General features: G+C 46.8%; 1 protein-coding gene across 2 annotated transcripts in view; it reads right to left on the reverse strand.

Annotated features, from left to right (window-relative positions):
• Window positions 1-23,180, reverse strand: part of PLEKHG2 (pleckstrin homology and RhoGEF domain containing G2) — a 718,440-nt gene that overhangs the window by 454,942 nt on the left and 240,318 nt on the right. The window contains exon 2 of one of the 2 annotated variants that reach the window (XM_069644246.1): window positions 22,104-22,177. In XM_069644246.1, the coding sequence (XP_069500347.1) occupies window positions 22,104-22,152 (49 nt within the window). In that variant the 5' untranslated portion in view covers window positions 22,153-22,177. Of the gene's footprint in view, window positions 1-21,910; window positions 22,071-22,103; window positions 22,178-23,180 lie in introns of those variants that run through there. The other variant, XM_069644245.1, reaches the window with a different exon arrangement.

Raw genomic sequence — 23,180 nt, forward strand, 5'->3', positions numbered from 1 at the left:
AATGCCGCTTTCACGGGACCCGGAGCCGGACCTGAGTGTGGGGGTAGCCATGCCGGTATAAACGGCATGGCTAACTACAACCTCGTAATGAGGCCCAATGTGTGTTTATTTTTAAGTGAACTGGCAAGGGGCCCTGGATATTCTCCAAAAGATACCGGTGGCAGGTTCTGCGATTTCCTGGGTCAATGCATTTATCTGCATCAGGTCCAAATCAAGAGGTATTTTTCCTGGCAATCTACGCGACACTGGAATTATGTTGCATCTGGAATACATTCTCTTGTAAAACAGCAAAAGGAGGAGGGGGTGAGGTTGCATTTAGATGTGTGACAACAGGGTTCAATTCGGGATGCAAGTGATATGCTGTCACTGTTAATTTTGCAATACGTTTATCTGCATGGCAAAGATCCAAACCCTGTGCAGCAACACGGAGCTTTCCATTCCAGAAAACAAAGCACGGAATTCAAATCATATTTTCAGAGCTACGTGGTACATTCCCAAATTGATGACAGCTTAGAAGAAAAACTAGTTCAATTCAGCTGCAGGTTTACTCTGGTATACATAAATGCAGTCTGCACGACTGTCAAAAGGAAGTTGGAAAGCAGGAGATATTTTACAGCCTCTTTTCTAATGTGTTAAATAGGAGAGGTCACGCAGATGTTACATTGCCCCTTGTTTGTTGTCCTGGCTTTTAAGCTCACATTGAAACCTACGGATAAGAGTGTATCTGCCACTTTTACTCCCTAAAAATAGGCAAATACTGCCAAAAAAATAGAGAGTAAAATAATTGCCAACAAAATTAGGAAACTAACACATACCCGGCTTTCATCCACACACTCCATTCATGTGTTTGGACCAGTAGTACACACACTGCCATAGGAAGAAACACTGCTATTAGTATTAATGCTTGTTCTAAAGCGGTATAAAACACATCTTTTAATGTGCATGAATAACTCGGTTCAAAGAAATATTATAAAACATTTCCGTTTTACAGTTAAAACTTATTTTTACTCGCTTATGAAATATTCCCATTGGGAATAGGAATTACAATAATTTTACTCCCAACTTTAAAAAAACAAGTGAGTAAAATACTCAGAATTCTAAATCTTATATGTACCACTGGATAGACCCATGGCCGATGCGGAAAGGCAAGGGTGTTTTAACTTGGGTATGGTGTCCCTTCGCCGACACCCGTTTTTACGACAGGTGTTTTGCCACAGGTGTTTATGATTTTTTTATTGGAATAAAAAAAAAAATAGTAAAATGAAGGGGTGCTTATGGGGGGGAACCCCCCCAAAATATAAAATGTTTTGATTTTATGAAAAAAACTCCTGTGGCAAAACACCAGTCATAAAAACGGGTGTCGGCGAAATTTACATGGAACCTTAACTTGGTGCCCATCATTGGAGAATATTACACCTACAGCCCAAAAACCTGCAACGCTGAAGGCAAACACATTGGACTACATCGAAGCTGTACACACGCATGTATAAATGGAAAGGTGTACACATGGTGCACATACATTTTCTGAAAAGACTGCATACACATGTTTGGAGGAGAGTGCGCACTCACCGAGGGGATCATTTTCCCAATCCCAAACCTGCAGGAGATGGAAGCAATTCATTCTTGCCTACATTTAAATGACCCACACCTCGCCAATACAATCACATCTCCAACCTCATAACCGGGGAGCAAAGTAGAATTAATATGTGCTTATAAAATGTCAATTGTTCAAGTAACCTTTCATCGACACCATACTTGATGCAGGAGAAAGTCACATTTTCAAACGTTTTAAATGGTTCTATGTAAATAGGTAAACACAAAGGCCGATAAGCGGACATGTGATCACAGGAGATATTGTGTTGTTTCGATGTGATCATTGAAGGAGTGCATTTAAAATGCCTAGTATGTTTTAGAGTATAATAGATACCTAGTATCGATTAGGACAATGAATTGTCTTAATTGGAGGTTAGCGAGATGCATGCAGGCAGGCAGGGAGACTTTCGTTTTTACTTATCGTTAATGAATCGATAACATTTGGTATGCATCTGGACACCACCTGTGTCTGAAGTGGATTCCAGTTTTGAGAAATCACGGTCCGTTTTGTAGCCCAAATGTGTGAGGTGGGACCGTATATCAGAGACAAGAGATCAGCCAGGTCACCCTAGTGTGAACTTAGAATGTAAAATGTAAACAAAATACTTTTCACAGATACAAAAGATTGCAGGGAGGCTGTTAATCTCTGCAGGTTATCACAGGACAGGCAGCCAGTAAGGCGCTAAAACACCAACTGAAAAGCTGGTTATCGCTCTTTCTGATCGAAGTGCTAATGCAGACGAAACCGGAGAAAGACGTAACAAGGTGACAACAACGCAGCTGGGCGACAGCACGGGCAGCCTGTAATGTGTGCGCTCCAAAGCGCACATTTAAAGTCTTGAATTGAGGAGCGGGCAACCAGTAAAGGCAGCTTGGAACGTGCACATGGCGTAGGACACATTTCATAGGTTTCTGTGCTGTAAGATTGCCAACACAGGATCAGCTGCTCAGAACCACCTCCTCCCCCCGTCACTGGGTGCAGGGGCGGGGGGATATATAGTCATAGGGGTCAGAGTCTTTCGTTGGAAGATGAGGAGCAGGAAATGGTGGGCCTCACAAAAAAAAAGGAAGAAGCCATATGACCGGGGGTGCCTGAAGAAAGTATGTTTGACGGGCAGCTGCAGCAAAGCGAGACCAACAAACAATGGCCTGCATTGCGCCTACTCACAGAGTCCACCGAGTGTTAAGGGTAGCAACACACCTAGAGCCAGCAAAACGGGAGAAGGAGAGGACTGCTGGGTGAGACAGCGTGGGAGCCAGAGTGATGGAGAAGGGGGAATTGGAAGGATCCACAAATGGAGAATTGGGTTGCGCGGATCAAGGCAGGGGAAGAGGGAAGTGGAGGGGAAGGAAGGGACCCATAAATATAAGACTGGAAACAATAGCCTATACATGTAAATGAAATGACGGTCCGTCAAGCCTGTGCAATTCCCCAATCACCCTGCAAGTTTCACAGCTGAAGCTGTGGTGGCAGGAGGCTGGGGGGCATGCAGCTGTGGTACTCTCTTCGAAGGAATCTTCAGCATGTAAACACCATTGTGGGAGTTTGGAAGGCACTCTAAAAATGTAAATTGGAGGAACCAGATGTTTTATTTCAATTACTTAGAACTGAATGTTTCTGATGGAAAGTTTTAATAACTCCTATATTTGGAGGGTGGTTATTTGAGTGGGGGTTGGTGGGCCATTATCTGTTAATGAATCGGAAGGAGGGGCTGTACGGTACCGCCTAGCCAGCTATCTGACTCAAAGCAGAAGCAGAGAGAGAAAGCCAGGCCACCAGCCGTGTATTCGGCTCAGACTCCCCTCTAATGGAAAGCGAGCACAGGAAATTGCAAGACAAGCAAGCAGCTGGTTTGCTTTTGTAAAACGTTCTCCTCCGCCCCAGGGGACCAAACTGGTTCCTCTTTCTGTCTGACATTTCCCCAGCGGTGCCTCCGAGTTGTGGAGTCACCGTAGAGAGTGTCCTCGGAACCGGATCCAACGGCCTTGCAGAAGGCCTGTCAAAGCTGCCCCCGACCACTTCCAGTGCTGCCAGGGCTTCCGATGCCACCGGCCCTCTGCACGTCCGCAGCCTGTGAAGAAAAGCTTCCTACCATTTACCATCCAAACCAGGGGCACAACCGCACTGAACCTTCAGGGACGGGGGGGATCTCTACCTTCAGAGGCTTTGGGTGGCTGTGGCTAATTTACAGGGCCCCTTCCCGTTCTCCCCACCCCCAAACAAATGCTTGTCGTACCTTGCATCAAATTAGCAGAAAATTAAAGCATTTTTGGTAGCCGGCAGCGTGACCATGCTGCCGCTCTGATGTGGCACCTGGTTGCCTTTGCCATTTGCTAGTTCACAAAGAATGTTCAGCTGCATTGAACCATAAGCACTTGTAATACTCAGTGGTGCACTTTTTGGGAGTATTTTTTGAGGGGTCAATGGGCTGTCAGAAGGGATGCCCTGGGCAATTAACTACAAATTAAGGGACCTAAATGTGTGCCATGCAGAGTAATGTAATGGGCATTTGTATAGCGCCTTTCCCCACTGGTCGGTCTCAACGCACTGTTGGTTGAATGCTCTTGAGGCACTGCAGTCCAGGTATGGGGAATTTGTCAGAGAGAAATAGAATGCATGTGCGTTTAGCCAGTAGGAAGGTTGGTAGGGGTGCCCAAGTCCCTGCTAGTCACCCATGTTGAGCATGTGGGTGGGTGCCCCGTGGATGCAGACAGGTAGCCCAGAGAGTGTGTGAGAAACATTATGTGAGCAGCTAGACCAAATTTTATCATGGGGGAATAGTGTCATCTCCCGTTGCAGGACTTTTCCTCACATCACAAAGCATAAGAGGGCACAAAACGTGGAGAAAACATATTTTTCATTGATATTAACAAACACGACCAACTGATGTTTACAAAGAGAAAAGGTTGTCCCCCGTTGTTTCAGGGTGGTCTGCTGCACGTGGTTTGATAGCATTAGCTACCTCTTAATCATTTCACCTCCCAAAATCTTGGAAAAACTAGTTGCTTCACAACTACTCACCAGTATCATTCAACTCCACCTAAATGACTATCAGTCAGGGTTCCGCCCCAAGTTCAGCATCGAGACAGACGCCATGCATGATGCCCTCCAAATTATGGATAAGGGAGACTCATGCCTCCTGGTACTCCTTGACCAGCTGCATTTGACACCAATGACCACTGAATCCTTCTCGCACTCATTGCCAACAGGATGGGATTCTCTGGCACTGTCCCAATTGGTTTACCTCCTAACTCTCAGGCAGACGCCAGGCTGTCCAGATTAACTTGTTGGGTTCTAACCATCTCCAGGTCTCCTGCGTAGTCCCCCAAGGCTCCATCCGCTCACCAATCCTTATTAACCTTTACATGGAGCCTCTAGGCACTCTCCTCAAAGATCCCAATATCGCCATCCATCAATAAGCAGTCGTTCCTCAGTTGTAAATGAAAGTAAATAGCGCGCAGGACACAATTAGTTTCTGCGATTACCTAGCCATCAACCAGACCGGGATGTTGACTGCCTACCTCAAGCTAAACCCATCCAAGTCTAAATTTGTTTGCCCGCTAAAAAACAACTTATCCAACAATGACTCAGTGATATGCGCCTAGAAGGATTTGATCCACAACTCTCCAACTCAGTAAAATCCTTAATCTTCACCATTGACAGCAGCAGGTCCTTCCAGAAACACATAGCCAAGAAGGCCCAAATAGCCTGGCTCAGAATCTCTACCTCGAAAAAAAATCATCCTGCCACGAGACTTGCGGAGAGTAGTGCAGGCCCTGGTGGTCTCACACTTCGATGTGGGGAAATGCTCTCCTGAAGAACTCCCAGCTGTTCACTTGGCTCCCCTAAAAGCAGTCCACCACGCTGCTGCATGTCTTATTATGGGTGCACAGAAATGTTACCAAATCACAGCCATCCTACGCAAACCTCATTGGCTTCCACTCCAAACTAGGATCCTGTTCAAGATTGCATGCATCATCTACAAAGGCTTCACGAGTAGTACACCAACGTACCTGGTGGCTAAGCTGCATAAATCTGTGGCACACACTCCTGACGCAGCAAATCGACCAACCAGCTTGAATCACAACTCGTCTGCAAAGAAAGGCCCCGCAAACAACCCTTCTCTTGAAATGCACCCACCCCCTAGAACCCTTTCCCGGTGTCAGCTTGGAATGCCACCAGAACTCTCCAATTTCCCAAGTCTCAAAACATGGCTCTTTCAACAACACCTGACCAAGGACTAATTCTAATGGACGCACATACCACAGAGCACTGCACTAAAGTTAAAAGATGCCAGTCCAAAGGCTGGCTACCCACACTGTGAACTGTGCTACGCTGCTCTCGAGCTAGGTCTGCGCTTTAAATAATAAAATAAGAACCATCACAGACAGTATATGTCTACACAACTCCACCAGTGAAACAACACAGGTTAACACAATGGAATGTATTATACTTTCAGCATTTAAAGACACACAATAAAAATAATGTACAAGAATGTCGCTTGACTATAGTGATTGTCACACATTTCCAGCTTGCTACAATGCATGATAAGAAAATGTGAATATTCATATACAAACAGCCCCTTTTTGCATGTCAAACTAATAAACATCTAGAATATAAAATAAAACTTTAAGGAAGCCTTATGTTGCGACACATTAACATTGTCTTGCAGCACATCCTCATACACCATTTATCATCTGCATCCTCTTCTGCTCATGACAGCTTTGTTGGTGATCAAGGTTCCCGCCAGCAACTACAAAGGGGAGACGAGGGGGGCTGCTAAAGTCCAATTATCCCAAACGTGTTACACGCCTGTTCCACAATAGTGCATCAATCACAACGTATGGTTGCAGTGAAAATGCCACCGGCTAGGGGTACTCAATGATACACACCCTGTGTTAGGAGAATGTCCTGATGCTGTGAAGAGAGGAGGTCCCAAATAAAGCCTGCACTCCATAAAGCCTGCACTCCAATCGCCCATTTTGAAGTACCAGGAACGTTCACGCCAAAATATGTGATGTATGATGAGCAAATAAACCAGCAGAGAGCCGCACTAGGGCTCTGCCCAGTACCCATCAGAAGAGCAACACCTATTGAAGAACCAATACCCAGAAAACCATGGGCAGTAAGGTATCCATTGAGAAAGCCCTACCAGCAAATGAGACGAAATGAAGATTGCCTAAGTATCGTCCTGGAATAAGCCAAAAAGGCCTTAATGGAAGACGGATGGTGACGTCATGAAGGCCCGGACGGGCTCGCATATAGAATATATGACGACCCAAGGATGACACAAAGAGACGAAACGCCATGAATAAGGATATCGTGAACCTAGAAGAAGAAAACGATGTTGAAATACAAAGAAGCTTAAACTGTAAGCAGGATGAAGATGTTCGACCAGCTAACGCCTGGACATATGCTTGAAACCGCAAGAAAGCTAAGAAAACAGTGCGGCTTGCTATGCTTAGTAGAAGAATAGAGCGGCAAGCGCCATTATACATAATCTACCTCAAAACAAAGCACAATATTATATGTGTGAGTCCACTTTGCACTAAAAGCAGAACCAAATCAGGTTACTAGAGGCCAAACCAGAAAGATTCATATTCTAGCAAAATGAGAAGAGACGTCTGAATCGAAACTCAGCAGATGCAGCTGTGCCAGGAGAGCCAAGGTCAGACCAATAAAAGAAACGAACAGTAGCTATGCATAATTGGAATTAAGAACAGAATAGCCTGTCTTTGGAAGGTCGAGATAAGGAGGCGTAGGCAGGTGGCAAGCTGAATAAGAAATTAAATATACAAACAGAGAAACTAGGCAAATTCACAGTGTGGATAGCACGTGACCAGCCGAGCGAGAAGGAGCACGGGTTCACACCTACTACATCCCAATGAACCAAATAATCTAGGGTCCTATAGATAGTAGAACCAATGGGACGTCATACTTTTAGTGACGTCTATAGTAGTCATATTTGAAGGAAGGGCTTAGAGACGCCCACCTGACAGTGTTTATCCAATTCCCTAACTCCGTTACCATATACAGATAAAGCACCTATATTAAAGTTACCTTTTCCTAACCAATAGAAATGCTTATTTACTTTTGAGTGTTACACGTTTATGACAGTTTTGAGTATAAATGTTATTGTTTGTATGAAGTTAGTTGGAGTTGAAGCGAGACGGACTATCGCATCACTGCTGATTGCCATGACTCTCCGTTTTTTGTACTTGTCATTAAACGGACTCCCTTTGCCAAACCATTGAGTTGTCCTTATTGATTGGTGTTGGAATAATAAATCTAAACCCCCATCCATCTCAGGGTGCAGCTATCTGATCTTAAAAGTACTTTTGGAGCAAACCACGACTCTATGGGCCGGCCGGGGGTCTCCTCATTACAAAACGACTACTGCTCTGCAAGAGTACAACGGCGTATAGTGAATACAATTCCTACTGAGCACCGTTCTACTTCTGAACCAGCAGTGATCCCAATCAGAAAGGTGAAACAGGCACAGCCGGACAGGTATCCCAAGGCTATATTCTTCTGGCAGGTGAGAGCTGGTACAGAAGCAGATCACGCAATAGTATCATATCATGGTACCAAAATAAAAGAATGCCCAACCACGGCTTACAGAAATAGAATCTATAAATTAAACTAACAAAAATACACACAATAATAACACTAATGGCCACCATCATAATTTGATTATTAAAAACAAACACACATTCAACTCAATAAACACTGAAACAAACATTACACATTGTACATTTAAATTCCTAAAACCTCACTCAATGCAGCTCTATAATCCCATCAATATTAAGAAATACATGTACTTCCTTAAAAATAAACAATTTATTAAAGTAGAAATTCAAGGTAAAATGTATGTTAATGACATATTTATGCAGTAATGAGATTCTCCTTGCGATCAGAAATGCACAACTTCCTCAGCTTCAATGCCTGTCAAATTAAAGAATTAAGAGCCCATGAAATACATTAAACTTGTACCACTAAATAATAGAACAGTTCCATCCTGAACGAATAAAACCCCCTGGATTTTAAAACAAGAACTAAAGTTCCTTTACGAACTGCAGTGTAAAGACCCACCATTTTAGTATCCATTTGGCATACAGGGCAGGTTTGAGAATCAATTCCTAACCCATGGCATTTCCCAGTTAGAGAGAAAATTCAACCATAGGGGGAACGAGGTATAACTGTTGAGATGCACCTAGGCCCTACTCAAGGTACGACTGCAATTTTCTATGCAACATAATTACGTGGCGAGCTCTGTTAATAGATTTGCCCATTTCTGCCATTTCCCTTGGTCCTGGATATTGGTTAAAAAGAAGGCCTAAGCCTTTTGATCTAGTGACCCACTAACACTAATGAAAACAAGGGGCAGTCTGGGTTTGTAAACAGGCATGCTCGGGGGATGATTCCAGTAGCAGCTATCAAAGGTTATCGAAAAGGTCTTGAAAGAGGCAAAGAATGGTGACTTGCTGGTGCGCATGTCTTCCTATTCCTCCCGTGTGCTGTATACTTCGAGTTGGTGATGTCAGAGTGAATGAGGTCATGAAGGGAATGTGTGTTTATGAAGGTGAGAATGCCCTGAGCCAGGTGTTCGACTAAATGTATGCGACCCGGGTGGTGGCACCAAGGGGACCTCCTCTTTTGTATTATGGACTTGCTGGATGAACTTAATAAAAGGAACTCACAGAATTTCCCTACAGCTCTAGCAGTCTTTAAATACAACACCTACAAGTCACAAAGGCATTTTAAGGCATGTAAGGGGAAAGAACCAGTTCAGATATCTTCAAGCTCACGTCTCCAGGGTTCAGTGTAGAAACAGACGTTCGTGTGCTTTACTGCAGCCAAGGTAGTAGAATATTGCTTCCCAATAATGGGTCGGAGTTGACACTATGCGAGGAGAGGGCAACCAGTGGATCAAGACAGCATTCAAAACTGGTCGAGTCGATGGCTTCCAGCAGTTCAAGTCAACGGTCGAGTCAGCATCGAGATGATGCTTCCATTGGGTCGAATCAATGGGTTCCAGAGGGTCTAGTCAGTATTTGAGTCAGGTCTAGACAAGACGAGGCCTCCATTGGATTGAGCCGGGAAGTCCGTGGCTTCCACAGGGTGCTGTAGCGGCTTGAAGTGAGTCGAGCACAGTTGAGCCAGCCTGTAATGTGTCTCAACGCAGGAGAGGGGGTCTGGGCTGCCAAGTTTCTGGGAGATCCAATCCAGGGACTCCAGGTCAGAGGGGAGTCCATGTTTCTGAACTTGCATGGCAGGAAACTTTGCAGAGAGCAACTGGAGGGTTTCTGCATCTCCAGCGAGCAAGACCCCAGGTCCAGTGTTCAGGCAGCAGATGGGTTCTGCAGCATTCCCCCAAAATATTCCCTTGGGATAGTTAGGGAAGTAGACCTTGAAGCAGACTGTGATATCGGCATAGTTAAAGGTAAAGGCTTTTTTTTAACCTGAGTCCAAAGAGGAATCAACTAAGAGGAGGGTCTCCCCTTTTATATAGGCGAATTCCACAGTAGACCAAGCCTGCTAAGGGTCCAATGCAGTCTGTTGTAACAAGTGTTTGCATCCGGATGTCATACCCACGGGGCCCTAGCAAAATCGAAGTAGATGGGACCCCTCTGTGGACTGATGCTCTTTTCCTGGGCTACTCCAACTCCACCCCTTCCTCAATCTGCAAATATCAAAATGTCTCCAGCAATCAGCACCCTGGGGAGAGGTGGCATTGTAATAAGAGAACTGTCTTTAAAGCGTCAGTTGCCAGCTGAACCCCCAGGGAATGTTCCTAACTCTTGGGAGGATGCATCAAGTCTTCTCAAGGGATCACAAAGAGGGCTTTCTGGGTGGGAGCCATGTTTTGGGAACAGGCTGCCCAGACAGCATAAAACACACCAGGTGCTGTCATGAACAAGTCACTGGCCACCAAGCAAACAAAATTACATCAATTGCTTGTGGTCATATTTATTTTTTCACATTTATATAGTGCACTAAACCCTGAGGCATCAAGGTGCTGATTACAGATTACATGGAAGTGTTGCAATGCAATTGGATTAGACTGTTTATAGAAAGGTAGGGACAATCTTGGTTCTGGGCTCGGTTGAGGTTATGTCCTGGGAGAACAAAAGAGTTTTGAGCTGCTTGTGGAAGGCTCAGTAAAATTGTTCCGCTCAATTCATGAGGCAGGGTGCTCCAATTCTTGGCAGCGATGACAAGAAAATTCAGGCCACCTGCTCTCTTGAGCCTGAATCTTGGAACCGACAGGCGATGAGTGCAGGGAGTACAAGCAGGTCTGCTAGTGTGCGTTTTGGTTGCTTTACTTAAGATGTATTTAGGCACAGTGTTCGTGAGACGTGTGTGTAATGGCAAGGATTTTGAATATGATCTGCTCACGTACAGGAAGCCAGTGCACCTTCGTTCCGGCAGTGGTGATGTGCTCACATCTCGGAATGTTGAGAACAGCTCAGAGGGCATTGTATTGTAGGACCCGTAACTTGTTGATGTTAGGGGCAGAGGATCCTGCAAACGGAACAGAAGAGAAGCCCAATCTGGACCCTGCGAGTACCCTGGTGATGGTCAGGAAATTGTCGGGGGAGGGAAGCGGCCTGCAGGCATTAATTAACTTTGTGGTTGATGAGGCGATTGCATTGACTTGCATGGATAGCGAGAGGGTGGAATCTAGGCAAACGCCTTGTGTCTTGACATCCCTGGAGATTGGGATGGAGTGGCCGTCAATGACAAAGGATTTGTACGCAGCCTCTAGTTTGTTTAGGGGGGATTGAGATCCCATCAGTAGGATCTCAGTTCCCTCATCACTGAGGCATAGCACGAGGGTGGCCATCCAGGTTGGAATAGTTTGGTAGACTATGTGCAGTGTCTGTGGCATTGCTGCCAGATGATGGTAGAAGGAGCAGAGTGTCTGCTTATTTGCTTAATCCCAGCAGGCACCATGTCAAAACCCAGCATGGCTTATATTTAGTTTTTACAAATTGACATCATCTGGTTGTGTGCCCCAGAGGTGCTTAAAATTAAAAAGTCACCCATGCCTGTTGGAACTTTGGGTTATCCCGCCAACACTGCAAGCACTTCCCACCGCCAGCATCCACTGGGACCTATGCTATGGCACTTCCATACCCCACTAGCAAAGGTCGAGGGCTTCAGCAATCCCGCGAGACGGTCCTCAGTACCACGAGTCCATGGAAATGCCAATGGTGTGCTCCAGAAACCCCACACAACAAAAAGTACACATGAGTAATACACAAAGTGCTCATGCACAGATAAACACAAACATACAGGGCAAGACACGAAACATGCCGAGAAAACTCCAAAACGATGCAGCAATACCACGAGCCATGCAGAGGTGAACATCTGCTTACCTGCCGCCCAGCTGCAAGACCCTGCCCGGGTTCTTCTCGCCGTAAGACTAGGGTGTGTACTCAGAAAGGCACGCTAGCATGCACGCGGCGAACCTACTGATTGTCATCATCACGATCATGCACAGAAACACAAACCATACTTCAGTGTTACAGAAAACAATCGCAAGGTTTATGACCCGTTTCTAGGAAACAGGAAGCAAAAATAACCGCAGCAAGAGCCAAATCGGAGCAGAAATGATTTTAGAGACATGTCGAAAAACAAAATAACAAATGGCAAGTACAGTACAATGCGTAGCTAAAACAGGATTCCAAAATCAAATCGGTGCCATGGGGCTCTTTTCCCCACCTGAAATCGGCGCCTCCCGTGCAGACAGAGTAGGCCGAGATGGCGGCCTAGCTTGGGTTCGACTGTGTGCATCACTGAGGGAGGGGAGCAGTGCACTGGCGTAACAGGGGCTCCCTCAGCCGCCGCGGTGTGGGGGGCCCCGCCAGTACATGTCCTGGGTTGGGGCCCCACTGGACGAAAAAAAAAATGTATCTTTTTTTTAAAAAAAGATCTTTTTTTTCCTTTTTGAATTTACTCTGCATTCATAAAGAAATTATTTCTATAACAGAAATTATTTCTTTATGAAGGCAGAGTGACTACAAAAAGAAACATTCTTCTTGAAGTCCAAGGGCACAGACCTCCCCATGGCATGGAAGACCCTAGGCTGGAGGCCTCCATGTCATAGGGTGGGGGGAGCCCTATGACTTCAAAAATAAACTATTTATTTTTTAAGTCACTCTGCCTTCAAAGAAATTATTTCCGTTATGGTTCGGTCCTTAACGGAAATCATTTCTTTATGAAGTCAGAGTGACTTCAAAAAGAAACAATGGGCTTCATTACGGGTTTGGCAGTAACCGTGCCGGTGCTACCGGCAGGTTGCCGCCAGGCCCGTAATGATTTACTGTTGCCCGACTTCCCGGTAACACCGGGGGGGATTACAACCCCAGCAATCCGGGAAGTAAGATCCGCCAAATGGTAAATCCCCATTTCCATCAGACTCTATGGAAATGGGGACCACAGAAGTACCGGCACTGTTAAAAACGGTGTCGGTGCTTCTGTGAAAACTCTGCGGGTGGGTGCCGTTCTGCCCAGCAGGTCTGACCTGCCAGGCGGGACTGCAACCGCCCGCAGAGCTGTATTATGCCGGTCTGGAAACAATGGTGCCGGTAAACTTTCCGGCACCGTTGTTTCCAGACCGGCATAGTTGTAATGAGGCCCAATTTCTGTTTTAAGTATTAGGGCTCCCCCCAACCCCATGGCGTGTGCGTGTGTGAGTGTATGGTGAAAGGGTGCACACTTAAATGTATGGATGGCTGGGTGTGCGTATCTGGTGAATGGTGTGTGTGCTTGCGTTCAGGGGTGCAACAAAACCTACATTTCGGGGGCTAACCCTTCAAATGTTGGGAGAGGCGCCAACTTCATTGGCGGTGGGGGAGGGGCAAACTTATTTGTTTGTGGGCATCTAATTTATGTATGCATTTTAATGAGACTATAGTAGTGCAGCTTCAATGTAGCAGTTAACGCTCTCCTTTAAGGTTGAAAGCACCCACTTATGGACTGCTGTTCCCTCTCTACCCTTCCAATCACTCCCCTGGCATGCAATTATTAAACCCACATCACGATTTCAATTGCCTAAAAAATGTGGCACTTGAATGCAGGTACTAAGAGTGAAATGCTATGTGTTAGTAATTGCTGGGCTCTTGTTAACAGTAAAACCCAGGTGCCATTTAACATCTGTGTCCTATCCTGTCTGGCAACTGCTCTGAGGGTCAGTCAGGTCGAGTCAACAGAGCCCAAAATTTCAGCAGGGGGGAGGGGGTAGGTGGAGTGCTGCATCCCAGTCAACTCACTGGTGTTGCACCAATACTTGCGTTTAATGCCTTGATTACTCATTACTCCTAGCCCTATTCTTCCTCAACCCAGTGTGTATGAGACAGTACTTGTGTATAACGCACTCTGCCTCATACACAAGTACTTAGATGAGGTAGAGGTACATGGAGGTAATGCCTGACTTAGCTACCTGTAATCTTCATTACTCCTAGTCCCACTCTACCTCATCCCAGTACTTACTTATGAGGCAAAGAACCTCATAAGTAAGCTCTGGGACAAGGAAGAGGGATGTGAAGGTAATTCTGGGCCCAGGAGCTGATTTTGGAGGTTGAGGTAGGGTTGGGAGGGAGAGGGGATTTGTGGGGGGGCAGGATTGTGTAACAAATCATAATGGCTGTCCATGTGCAGGCTAAGCAGGCATTGTATGTGGTATTAGTGGCTAGAGAGGCATTTTGGTGCAGCCAGTCTAGCCATTCCTCAGTTTGGTATGACTTTTTTTTTTAACTGGGCATTTCTGATAAAGCAGTCCTGCTAAGTGAATTACCTGGCTAGGCTGCCATTTGTGTGCTGCCAGTCTAGCCATTTCTTACTGCAGCATTGTATATTTTTCTGGGCTTCTTTGATCAAATTATATGATATAATTCATTTATAACGTGCCTGTACACAAGTGTTTCTAGGCGCGACAAGACAAGTGAGGGAAGATAGAGGGAGGACAAGACAAACAATCTTACTAGGCCTTGTGTCATTCAGATTGTGGAAGTGCGAGAACAAGAAGTGCAAGGGGAAAGGGAGGGGGTAAGTGCAAGGGAGAGGGGAGTGAAAAACAGGCAGCAATCTTCTGAGTAAGTACAGCCAGGGCAGCGGGGCTCTGGGTATTGCAAGGAGAACAAGGGGCTGTAGGGCTACAGATACAGTCCCTAAGTGCGTGGTAGGCCCAGAGGCATGCAAGGTTGACTGATCAAGAAAGAGTCTGGACTCAGTGAGACTCTGAGGGTAGCCAAGCAACCAGTCGGTACAGCAGACAGGTAGGTCAGGTAGGCCAGGGCCAGTAGGGGAGCGAGAGAGTGAAAGCAGAGGAGAAGAGGAATGTTTTGAGCTACTTCCGGAACTTCAGGTGGTCCGGCTCAAGTTTGAGAGGGGCAGGGAGGCTATTCCAGAGGGAGGCACCTGCAGAGGAGAGAGATCTACCCCCACTCTCTGCCTGGAGAAGCGTCTAACCCTTAGAGAGAGTTGTAGTTAGCTGAGCGAAGGGCTCGAGAAGGAAGATATTTTGGAAAAGAGTGTTGGATGTAGTGCGGGCCCCAGGCCCAGAAAGCCTTGTGGACAAGGCAAAGGGTCTTGAACTTGAACCTTGCAGCAAGTGGGAGCCAATGGAGAGATTTCAGTGCTGGAGAGGTACGATCCCTGGGCTTGAGGCCAAGGAAAAGTCTCGCAGTCCTGTTCTGGATTAGTTGCAGAGCGTGGACAGTAGAGGAAGGCAGATTGAGAAAGTGGCTGTTGCTGTAGTCCAGCCTAAAGAGAACCAGGGATCTGGAGACTGTGAGCTTCTGGGGGAAAGTGAGAAAGGGAAGAGTCCCTTTGAGGAGGATCAGCTGGTAGTGGGACTTCTTGGCGACGTCCGAGATGTGAGGAGAGAAAGAGAGAGTAGAGTCAAAGATGACACCAATGTTGTTTGCCTCGCAGGAAGGTGAAGGAAGAGGGCCCAAGGTGGGCGGCCAGAGTTGAGAGAGGGAAAGCAGGTGCAGGAGTCCAAATGAAAAGGATCTCCAGCTTATTGACATTAAGGCGGAGATTGTTGGAAGCACAACAATCATGAATCGTGGACAGACAGTCAGGAATGAGCGAGAGAGGAGAGGAGTCTGGAGGGGAGACTGAAGGAAAGCTGAGTGTCATCCGCATAACACTGAAAGTTAGAAGAGAAGGTAGAGATCAGGTGGGCCAAGTAGAGGTTGAAAAACCAGGGTGAGAGGATGGAGAGGAGAGAAAGAAACCAAATTGGACCTGGGAGGGGGTGTCCAAGAGGAAGGAGGTCAGTCACTCAAGGGACTGATCCGTGATGCCCAGGTTCTCATGGAGTCGATTGATCAGGATGCCGTGGTTGACCGTGTCGAAAGCAGAGGAAAGAGCAAGGAGGATGAAGACAGAAGGAATGCAGGAAGCAAGGTTAGTGAGCAGATCCTCACAGGTGTTCAAGAGAGCGGTTTCCGTGACTCTAGCAGCTCTGAAACCAGACTGAATGTCATGGAGACAAACAACAGATTCCGTGTGGAGAGTAAGCTGGGAGATGGCCAGCTTTTCTAACAGTTTGCACAGGAAAGGGGTGATGGAGATTGGGCAATAGTCTTCCAGGCAGGCAGGATCGGCAGACGGCTTCTTGAGGAGTGGGTGCATAAGGGAGTGCTTAAGGGTAGAGGGGAACGTTTCAGTGGCGAAAGAGTAATTACAGAAATCAGCCAAGGCTGGAGTAAGGGTGTCAATATGGTCCTTGATGGTTCTGGAGGAGCAGAGGAGCACCTGTTTGGATGACACTTTTATAGATCAGACTTGTCTAGAAACCTTGTCAGAGAGAAAGAGGAGAAAGGAGGAAGAGAGGTAGAGATGGCCTAAGGGGGTCCGAGAGAGAAAGAGGGAGATTAAGAGGAGATGGAGGACAGGATGTCCTGAGTTTTAGCGGAGAAGTGAGATGACAGAGCCATACAGAGGTCCTGGAAGGGAACAGGAGAGGTAAACACTGCAATAGGATTGACCAGTTCCTTGCAGAGTTTGGCTGTTTTGTTAGAGGCCACGGGCTTGAATGTGTGTTCTCTTCTTGATGAGTGTAATTGCTACGATTGGCATTTTGGTGCAACTAGTCTAGGTATGTCTAAATGTGGCCTGGCAAGCTTTACTGTAACATTATTACATGTCTACACTGGTCTACATTGTGCAGCCAGTTGGACATGTTTTCATTGTGGTATGGCATTTTTAATAGCAAAGCATTAATGTTTCTGTACACTGTTAGTGACTTGCATCTATTGGATTGGTGTTATCCTACAAAACAATTGCAAACACTCTGGCTTTTTAGCCAATTTTTCTCAGAAAGTGTGCTGTATATTGCATTAAAACACATATATATATATATATATATATATATCTTTCTCCTAGTGCAGTGTGCGGCATATCCCTTCAACAGCACGTTTGCACGTATTGCGCAAGCATGATAATCTATGCCGGCCCAGAGTGAGGCACGACCAGTGATTTGTTGCCGAGTTGGGGGGGGGGCTCAGCATGGCTCATAGGGGGGCCCCCACATGTTGTGTTACGCCACTGGAGCAGTGGGTCAGAGTTAACTCTGTATCGGGAACTTCCCACTCTGCCTGAACAATGCCTAGGTTGCAGAACTCTGTATATGGGTTGCAAGGAACCAACTCCCTGCTTAATATACAGAAGCGGGGTTACAGCCGGTCAAGTGGCACAGCGAGTAGAGCGCTCGCTTTGACATCGGTGCAGAGTCTGCTAACACAGGTTTGAATCCCGGTGGGGCCAAACTCAGCCTTTCATCCTTCTGAGGTCGATAAATGAGCACCACACACCGTGGGCAATAATAAGCACTGCTCAGATATCTGAGGGTTTGTAGCGCTATATAAATGCCAAATTATTTTTATAATTACATTCAAATGTTGGGAGAATAGCCACGTACAGAGACTGTGGGGGCGGGGCAAACTCACGTGTGTGGAGGCATCCAACTTCTTTACACATTGTAAAGCGACTTTTCTGGTGAAGCGTCAATGTTAAAAGCAGTTCAGTCTCTCCCTCACGTCTGAAACCAGACACTATGGGCGGCTATGGGCATGACCTTTGCGCTGCTCCATTCCACCACACCCTTCCAAGCACTCCCTGACATGCAATTTTGACCCCATCATGATTTCAATTCCCAAAATGTATGCATGCGAATGCAGTTGCTAACAATAAAACTAGAGCGTGGGAGCCCCTCTACTGACAACGAACATGGGTCAAATACCCCATTCTATGGAATTGCTTCCATTCAGGAGGGTCTACAACAGAGCCGGTCTTAGGGCAGGTCGGGCCGGGTGACTGCCCGGGGCGCCATTAGCCCCCAGGGCGCCAGCTCGGGGAGCCTTTCAAAGGCTACCCTGAGCTGGCGTGGTTGGAGAAGTGTAATTTTTAAATGAAATGCGCTCGCGGGAGCATTTAACAATAGGGTGCCAACACCCTATTGAGATAATTACCAACCTGCTCCGGTGCAGGAGTGGGGCGATACTCATCTTAATTTGTTAAATGTGTCGGCTCTTTTAATTTTAAAATGACATTTCTTCCACCACAAAAAGAGATATTCGGCACCTACCCCACCCCCCAATTTACCAGGGGTGCGGCGGGAGGCGCCAAATTGTTATTTTTCTGCCCGGGGCGCTGCTGCCACTAAGCAGCGGCACTGGTCTACAACCATGCTTTGGCTTACTGCACTCTTCACAGAGGAGAAACATCCCTTTGCAAATCAGATTTGTCCCACCCACCTGGGCAGTCCAGCACCAAAATGCTAGGCACTTCTCCTCTGAACACGAGTACTATCAGCAACGGCAGGCACGTATCTGCCTTGTTGGGGCTCCCGAGTGAGGTGAAGCCGAGCCTCTCTAAGGAACAGTGAACAAGGGGGCCATGTCTCGATTACCCTGGGTTACTTAGGGTGAAAGCCAAAGTTCTACAGATTAAACAAGAGTGTGGAAGCCCCTCTACTGAGAGTGAACATGGGTGGGTGGGATCAGACTGATATGCAAATGGTTGTTTCCCCTCTGTGTGCAACCTGTGACTCTCTGGATGTTTTGGACTAAGAATCCCATAATCCCTCACTATGGACCATGCTCTCCATGGATGATGGGAGATGTAGTCCAAACCAGCTATTCAGCTTCTGCTTCCAGCCTGTGAGTGCACAGTGAGCTTGAAACCACCCGCTACCAAGAGCTTCTTTTGCCTCCCCAGGCCAACTAGTACCATACCAATTTGCATGCGTCACGTTCACTGAGTTTTTGAGAAGGTTAATAAAAAGAATAAAAAGGAACCATTTAAATGTAATGGATCACACATAATGGGAGAAAAGTTTGTTTGCCTCTCCCACGTTAAGTTAAATTGGGGTGCACTTGGTACTCATTCCTAGTTTCACAGGGGAACCTCCAACCTATTGGGTGATGTCAACACCAAGAAGCTGATTTGAGGTCCTTCTCATCGAATCCTATAAAACCCAGTACAGTGAGTAAGAAAGGCCTTGCTCCCTTCAGATATCCCGCCAGGATATCACCCCTCCCCAACAGCCATCGCCATGGCAATACCTACCAAACAGCAGCCAATCAAAATGCAGTCTCGATTTATTATGCATAAAATATTCTGGTAACGGTAGTATACATGCAGGTTCCAAGATTAACAACCAACACATATAATCACCAAGAATAAGAAGGCTACAGTCAATACTATATGGAAGCAAGAGTATAGATAAAGGGTGCACCATTTCTAATTACTAGCAGCATTTATAATCTTTGCTTGGAGGTTGCATGAGATATATACATTTTTTAAATATATTTATTGTCTTATGTTTTGTATCAAATTTTTCACAGGTGAAAATGAAAAAGATTTCAATTAAACAATGCATGTATATAAAAAAACGTTTCATACAAGTAAAAATGAGTCTAGCACAAATATGGAAAAATCATATGTCGTTTCTATTCATTAAAACATGGTCTATGCAATTGTCACTATACAAAGAGATACCTGCTTCCCACTCGTTGTTCTACAGATCTCTAGACTCCATATTTTTTTAAAAAGGTCTAAAAAAAAAAAAATAAAAAGCAGCAGCACATGAAAAGGTGCTCTAGAGTTTCATGTGTCGATTCCTGACAACAGTATCTACAGACCGTGGGAAATTCCCAGGCCTTGGAGCTAATATTACTCATTCCGCACGTTGGAACAAAGTCGAGTCTAAGCCTTGGGAATTAGAGCTCCAATTTTTATTAGGATAATTCCCGAGATACTTCGCTACAAACCCCAGACTTTTCTATATATGTGAGAAACAAAATAACTCGTATTGCATTGTTGCCTCCCTTGCATCGATCCGCGAGATATGCAAAATCTCATTTCAAGGCTATGGTGGGCTAAAGATTTGGCACGCTTTAGTTTAGGCTACTGTACCATCCAATGGTATCTGCCTGGGTTGCAGGGGGAAGCAAGTGTCAGGGAATGGAGGGAATCACAAAGTGGGAGTCCCTGTGTTCCCATGATGCAGATGGCTCGTGGAGATGGAAGGCCACTCACAGTGCTGCAGGCTGAAAGCATCCCAAAAAGGGACTTGGAAATGAAGATTAGCAAATACAGTTCTTATGTGCTCTCTCAGACCCAAGCACGGGTGCGAGGTACTGGGAGCAAATATTTGCAGCTATGTGTAAAGTGGGTTGTAGGTGGCCTGATCACTGTGGTGCATTCAGCGTTGTCTCAAAATACTACAGTAGGGACCACCACCGCTCTACATCAGCTAAACCCATGGCACTGCAGGTTGCTGCACTTAGGAGAATTTCCCTCCATAACTTAAACCTAAAGGTCTTTGAGCCAGGGGTTGGTTTCGCCCTGGTCAGATACACTCACGCTGAGGCCATAGTGGATCAAAGATATGTCAAGAACACCCACCCATTTTTCCCCTCATCGCACAGTCCTAGATTGCAGAGGCATAGATAGAGTAGGGTCTGAGCAGACCAGACCCAGCCAAAATCTGTAAATGCCCACTCAGCTGTGCTGTGTTGGCATTTACAGATGTTCCTGTCACTGGTGGGCTTAACTGCCTTAGCTTCAGGCCCCACTTGTTAGACAATCCTGTCTGCGACAGTGCCCTATTGATTAATTCTGATATTTGGCACGGAGCCAAACTGTTCTCATTTCTGATGGGTTGCACGCGAAAGTTGTTGGAGTTGGAATGCAGGGAGTGAGGCAAACTCTCCTGTGAGTGGTACTGAATATCTGCGTGCACAGGCTGCATGCAAGCCAGCATGCCCCATTCCATTAGAAAGATGCTTTTCCAGTCCCTTTTTTTTTCCCCTTTGCATTCTGGGATTTGAAGTGCTGGAATTATAATGGGGAAATCCAGGACACCTTAGTAAAAATAAAAGGATAGGAAAAGCATCTTCAGATTACGATGCGCAACATCTGCATGCATAAGCTTGGTAGCGTTGGCAGTTAGTGGCTACTTTAGGAAGCTCCTGTTCTGGTCATTAATGGGGGGTGGTCGATCAGACAGCTAAAGCTACCAGCTGCAGTGGTAGAAAGGGAGTCACGTGGTAGCACAACACAAGCACTACTTGTTGTAAAGGCCAGGGGCCCCACAACATACAGTGCAGGCAGGGCCGCCTGTGTAACCACCCCGGGCACCACTTTAGCCCCCCCGCCACACCAGCTTGGTGGGGTGGGGAAGTCTTTAAAGGGCTCCCCTGAGCTGGCATGGTGGGTGAAGGCATTGCAGGTGGCCTGTTGTAATAAAATGCACCCTGCTCTCGTGCTGGCGCCGGGCATTCCAGCGCAAGCACGTGGCACATTTTATTACAATATGCTTTTATTGCAGTGGTTAACTCCCCGCTCCAGCGCATACAATAGGGCGCTGATGCATTACCATGGGTGCCCTACTACAATGAGTAACCCTGGGGAGTTACCCCATCCGCCAGGCACATTTGTCTGTATTGCCCGGGGCACTGCCACCGCTAAGGCCGGCCCTAGGTGCAGGAGGCGAGTGGTGGTCTGGCAAACACTCAGGCGAGTGTTTGGCTATCAGGTGTGCTCTGCAAAACAGGCTTCTTCTTAATTAACATTTCTAGCCCCCCTTCCCCAACCTCAGGTAGTTGCTGCTCATTTTAAATCCTCACCAAGTTGTATACTTGGGTGTATGCTGGATTGTGTTTAGTCTGTGTCACCTATGTTGTATCTCCGCGTGATAAGTTGCAACGTGCCTACAGCAAACGGGGCCGCGAGTAGTTTACCCTCCTCCCAACCCAATTGCCTCTGACCAGGACGATGACCCACGGAACTTACCGCTCGCAACTCTTTGCATTTTGCTACTACGCTGTACGCGTTCAGTAACATAGTTCCAGATCATGTCGCGTAGAAGAGGCCTCGCTCGTGTTTAACCACAGAACGCTTCCAGATCCAGGCCACCCACCACCGCCAGTCCAGTCGCTTAGCCCCCGACTGTATAGGGTTGACTCTTCTGAGCATGCGCACTGACCTTGCTTGCCTGCTTTCTTGACGCTGCCCCGCCGGGCTCTCTCAGGCATGGTGATCCGATGTCACTGCGTCGAGCTGCGTGGGGAGAAGAAGAAAACAAGAGGTAAACGCGGAGGGGAAACTGTTACAGTGTAGACAAGAGACTTCTCCACTACTCGATCACATCCACGTTTAGTATTCGAACGGTCCCAGAGCCACGGGATCCCCAGAGAGCGCCCTCCCTCACAGCCCCCCCCCTCCTCCCATTTCCTGCCCATAAATCTGGGCATATGTATCAAAAGGATTTGCTCTTGCATTTAACATTTGCCAACAGCATATACAGTGTCAAAGTCGGGATATTAAACAAAAAATAATGTATATCCAACACGAAATCGTCCCAGCCTGGCGCTGCTAAACAGATTTTGTTACGGCGAATGGATCAAAAATGCTTCTTATTCTGCCTCTCTTCTGTGAGCTGTTTGCTTTTAAATGTGGATGAAAGCACGAACACCAGCCTGGCTCTGTCTGGCTAAACTATGATCCCACGAACACACTTCCTGGCCTACGATCCGCCTGGGGCGGAGACACACCGGATCTGCCTGGAACACCAGGGTCCACGCTGGGAATAACGAGCTCCATGTCGTAAACTGAGAACGCGCAGCAGCTGAGGCCAGGATAGGAATCCAGCGGGGCAGGCCGCTGCTAGCGAGGCAAATGCGCAGGGTCTAAACTGGGGCCTCGGATCAGCCCTGCAAGTTAAATACTAGGGCGTAGGGTGTACTGCGGGTGCAGAGAAGCATCGTCTATGCCAGGGATGCAAAGCTTCCAGGGGGGCCTATGCTAAACTACAAAGGAGCATGGCCTGTTTGAGGGACGTGGTACAGCTACGCCTTTGCCAAGGATAGAGAGGAGCAGGTTCAAAACCAGTGGTGCTGAGCTGAGCCGTTACAAGGGCAACAGAGCAGCAAGATGTGTTGGAGCTAGATAGGGTAACTATGCAGAGCAGCAGGGGCGTGCAAGGGATTTGGAGCCGAAGGACCTCTGTGAGGGAAGGAGATCAGCAGGACCCAGACCACAGGTGCAAGCATGGTCTATGCAA

The sequence above is a fragment of the Ambystoma mexicanum genome, chromosome 2p, assembly GCF_040938575.1.
Source record: "Ambystoma mexicanum isolate Mex_15411 chromosome 2p, UKY_AmexF1_1, whole genome shotgun sequence".
Classification (NCBI taxonomy): domain Eukaryota; kingdom Metazoa; phylum Chordata; class Amphibia; order Caudata; family Ambystomatidae; genus Ambystoma; species Ambystoma mexicanum.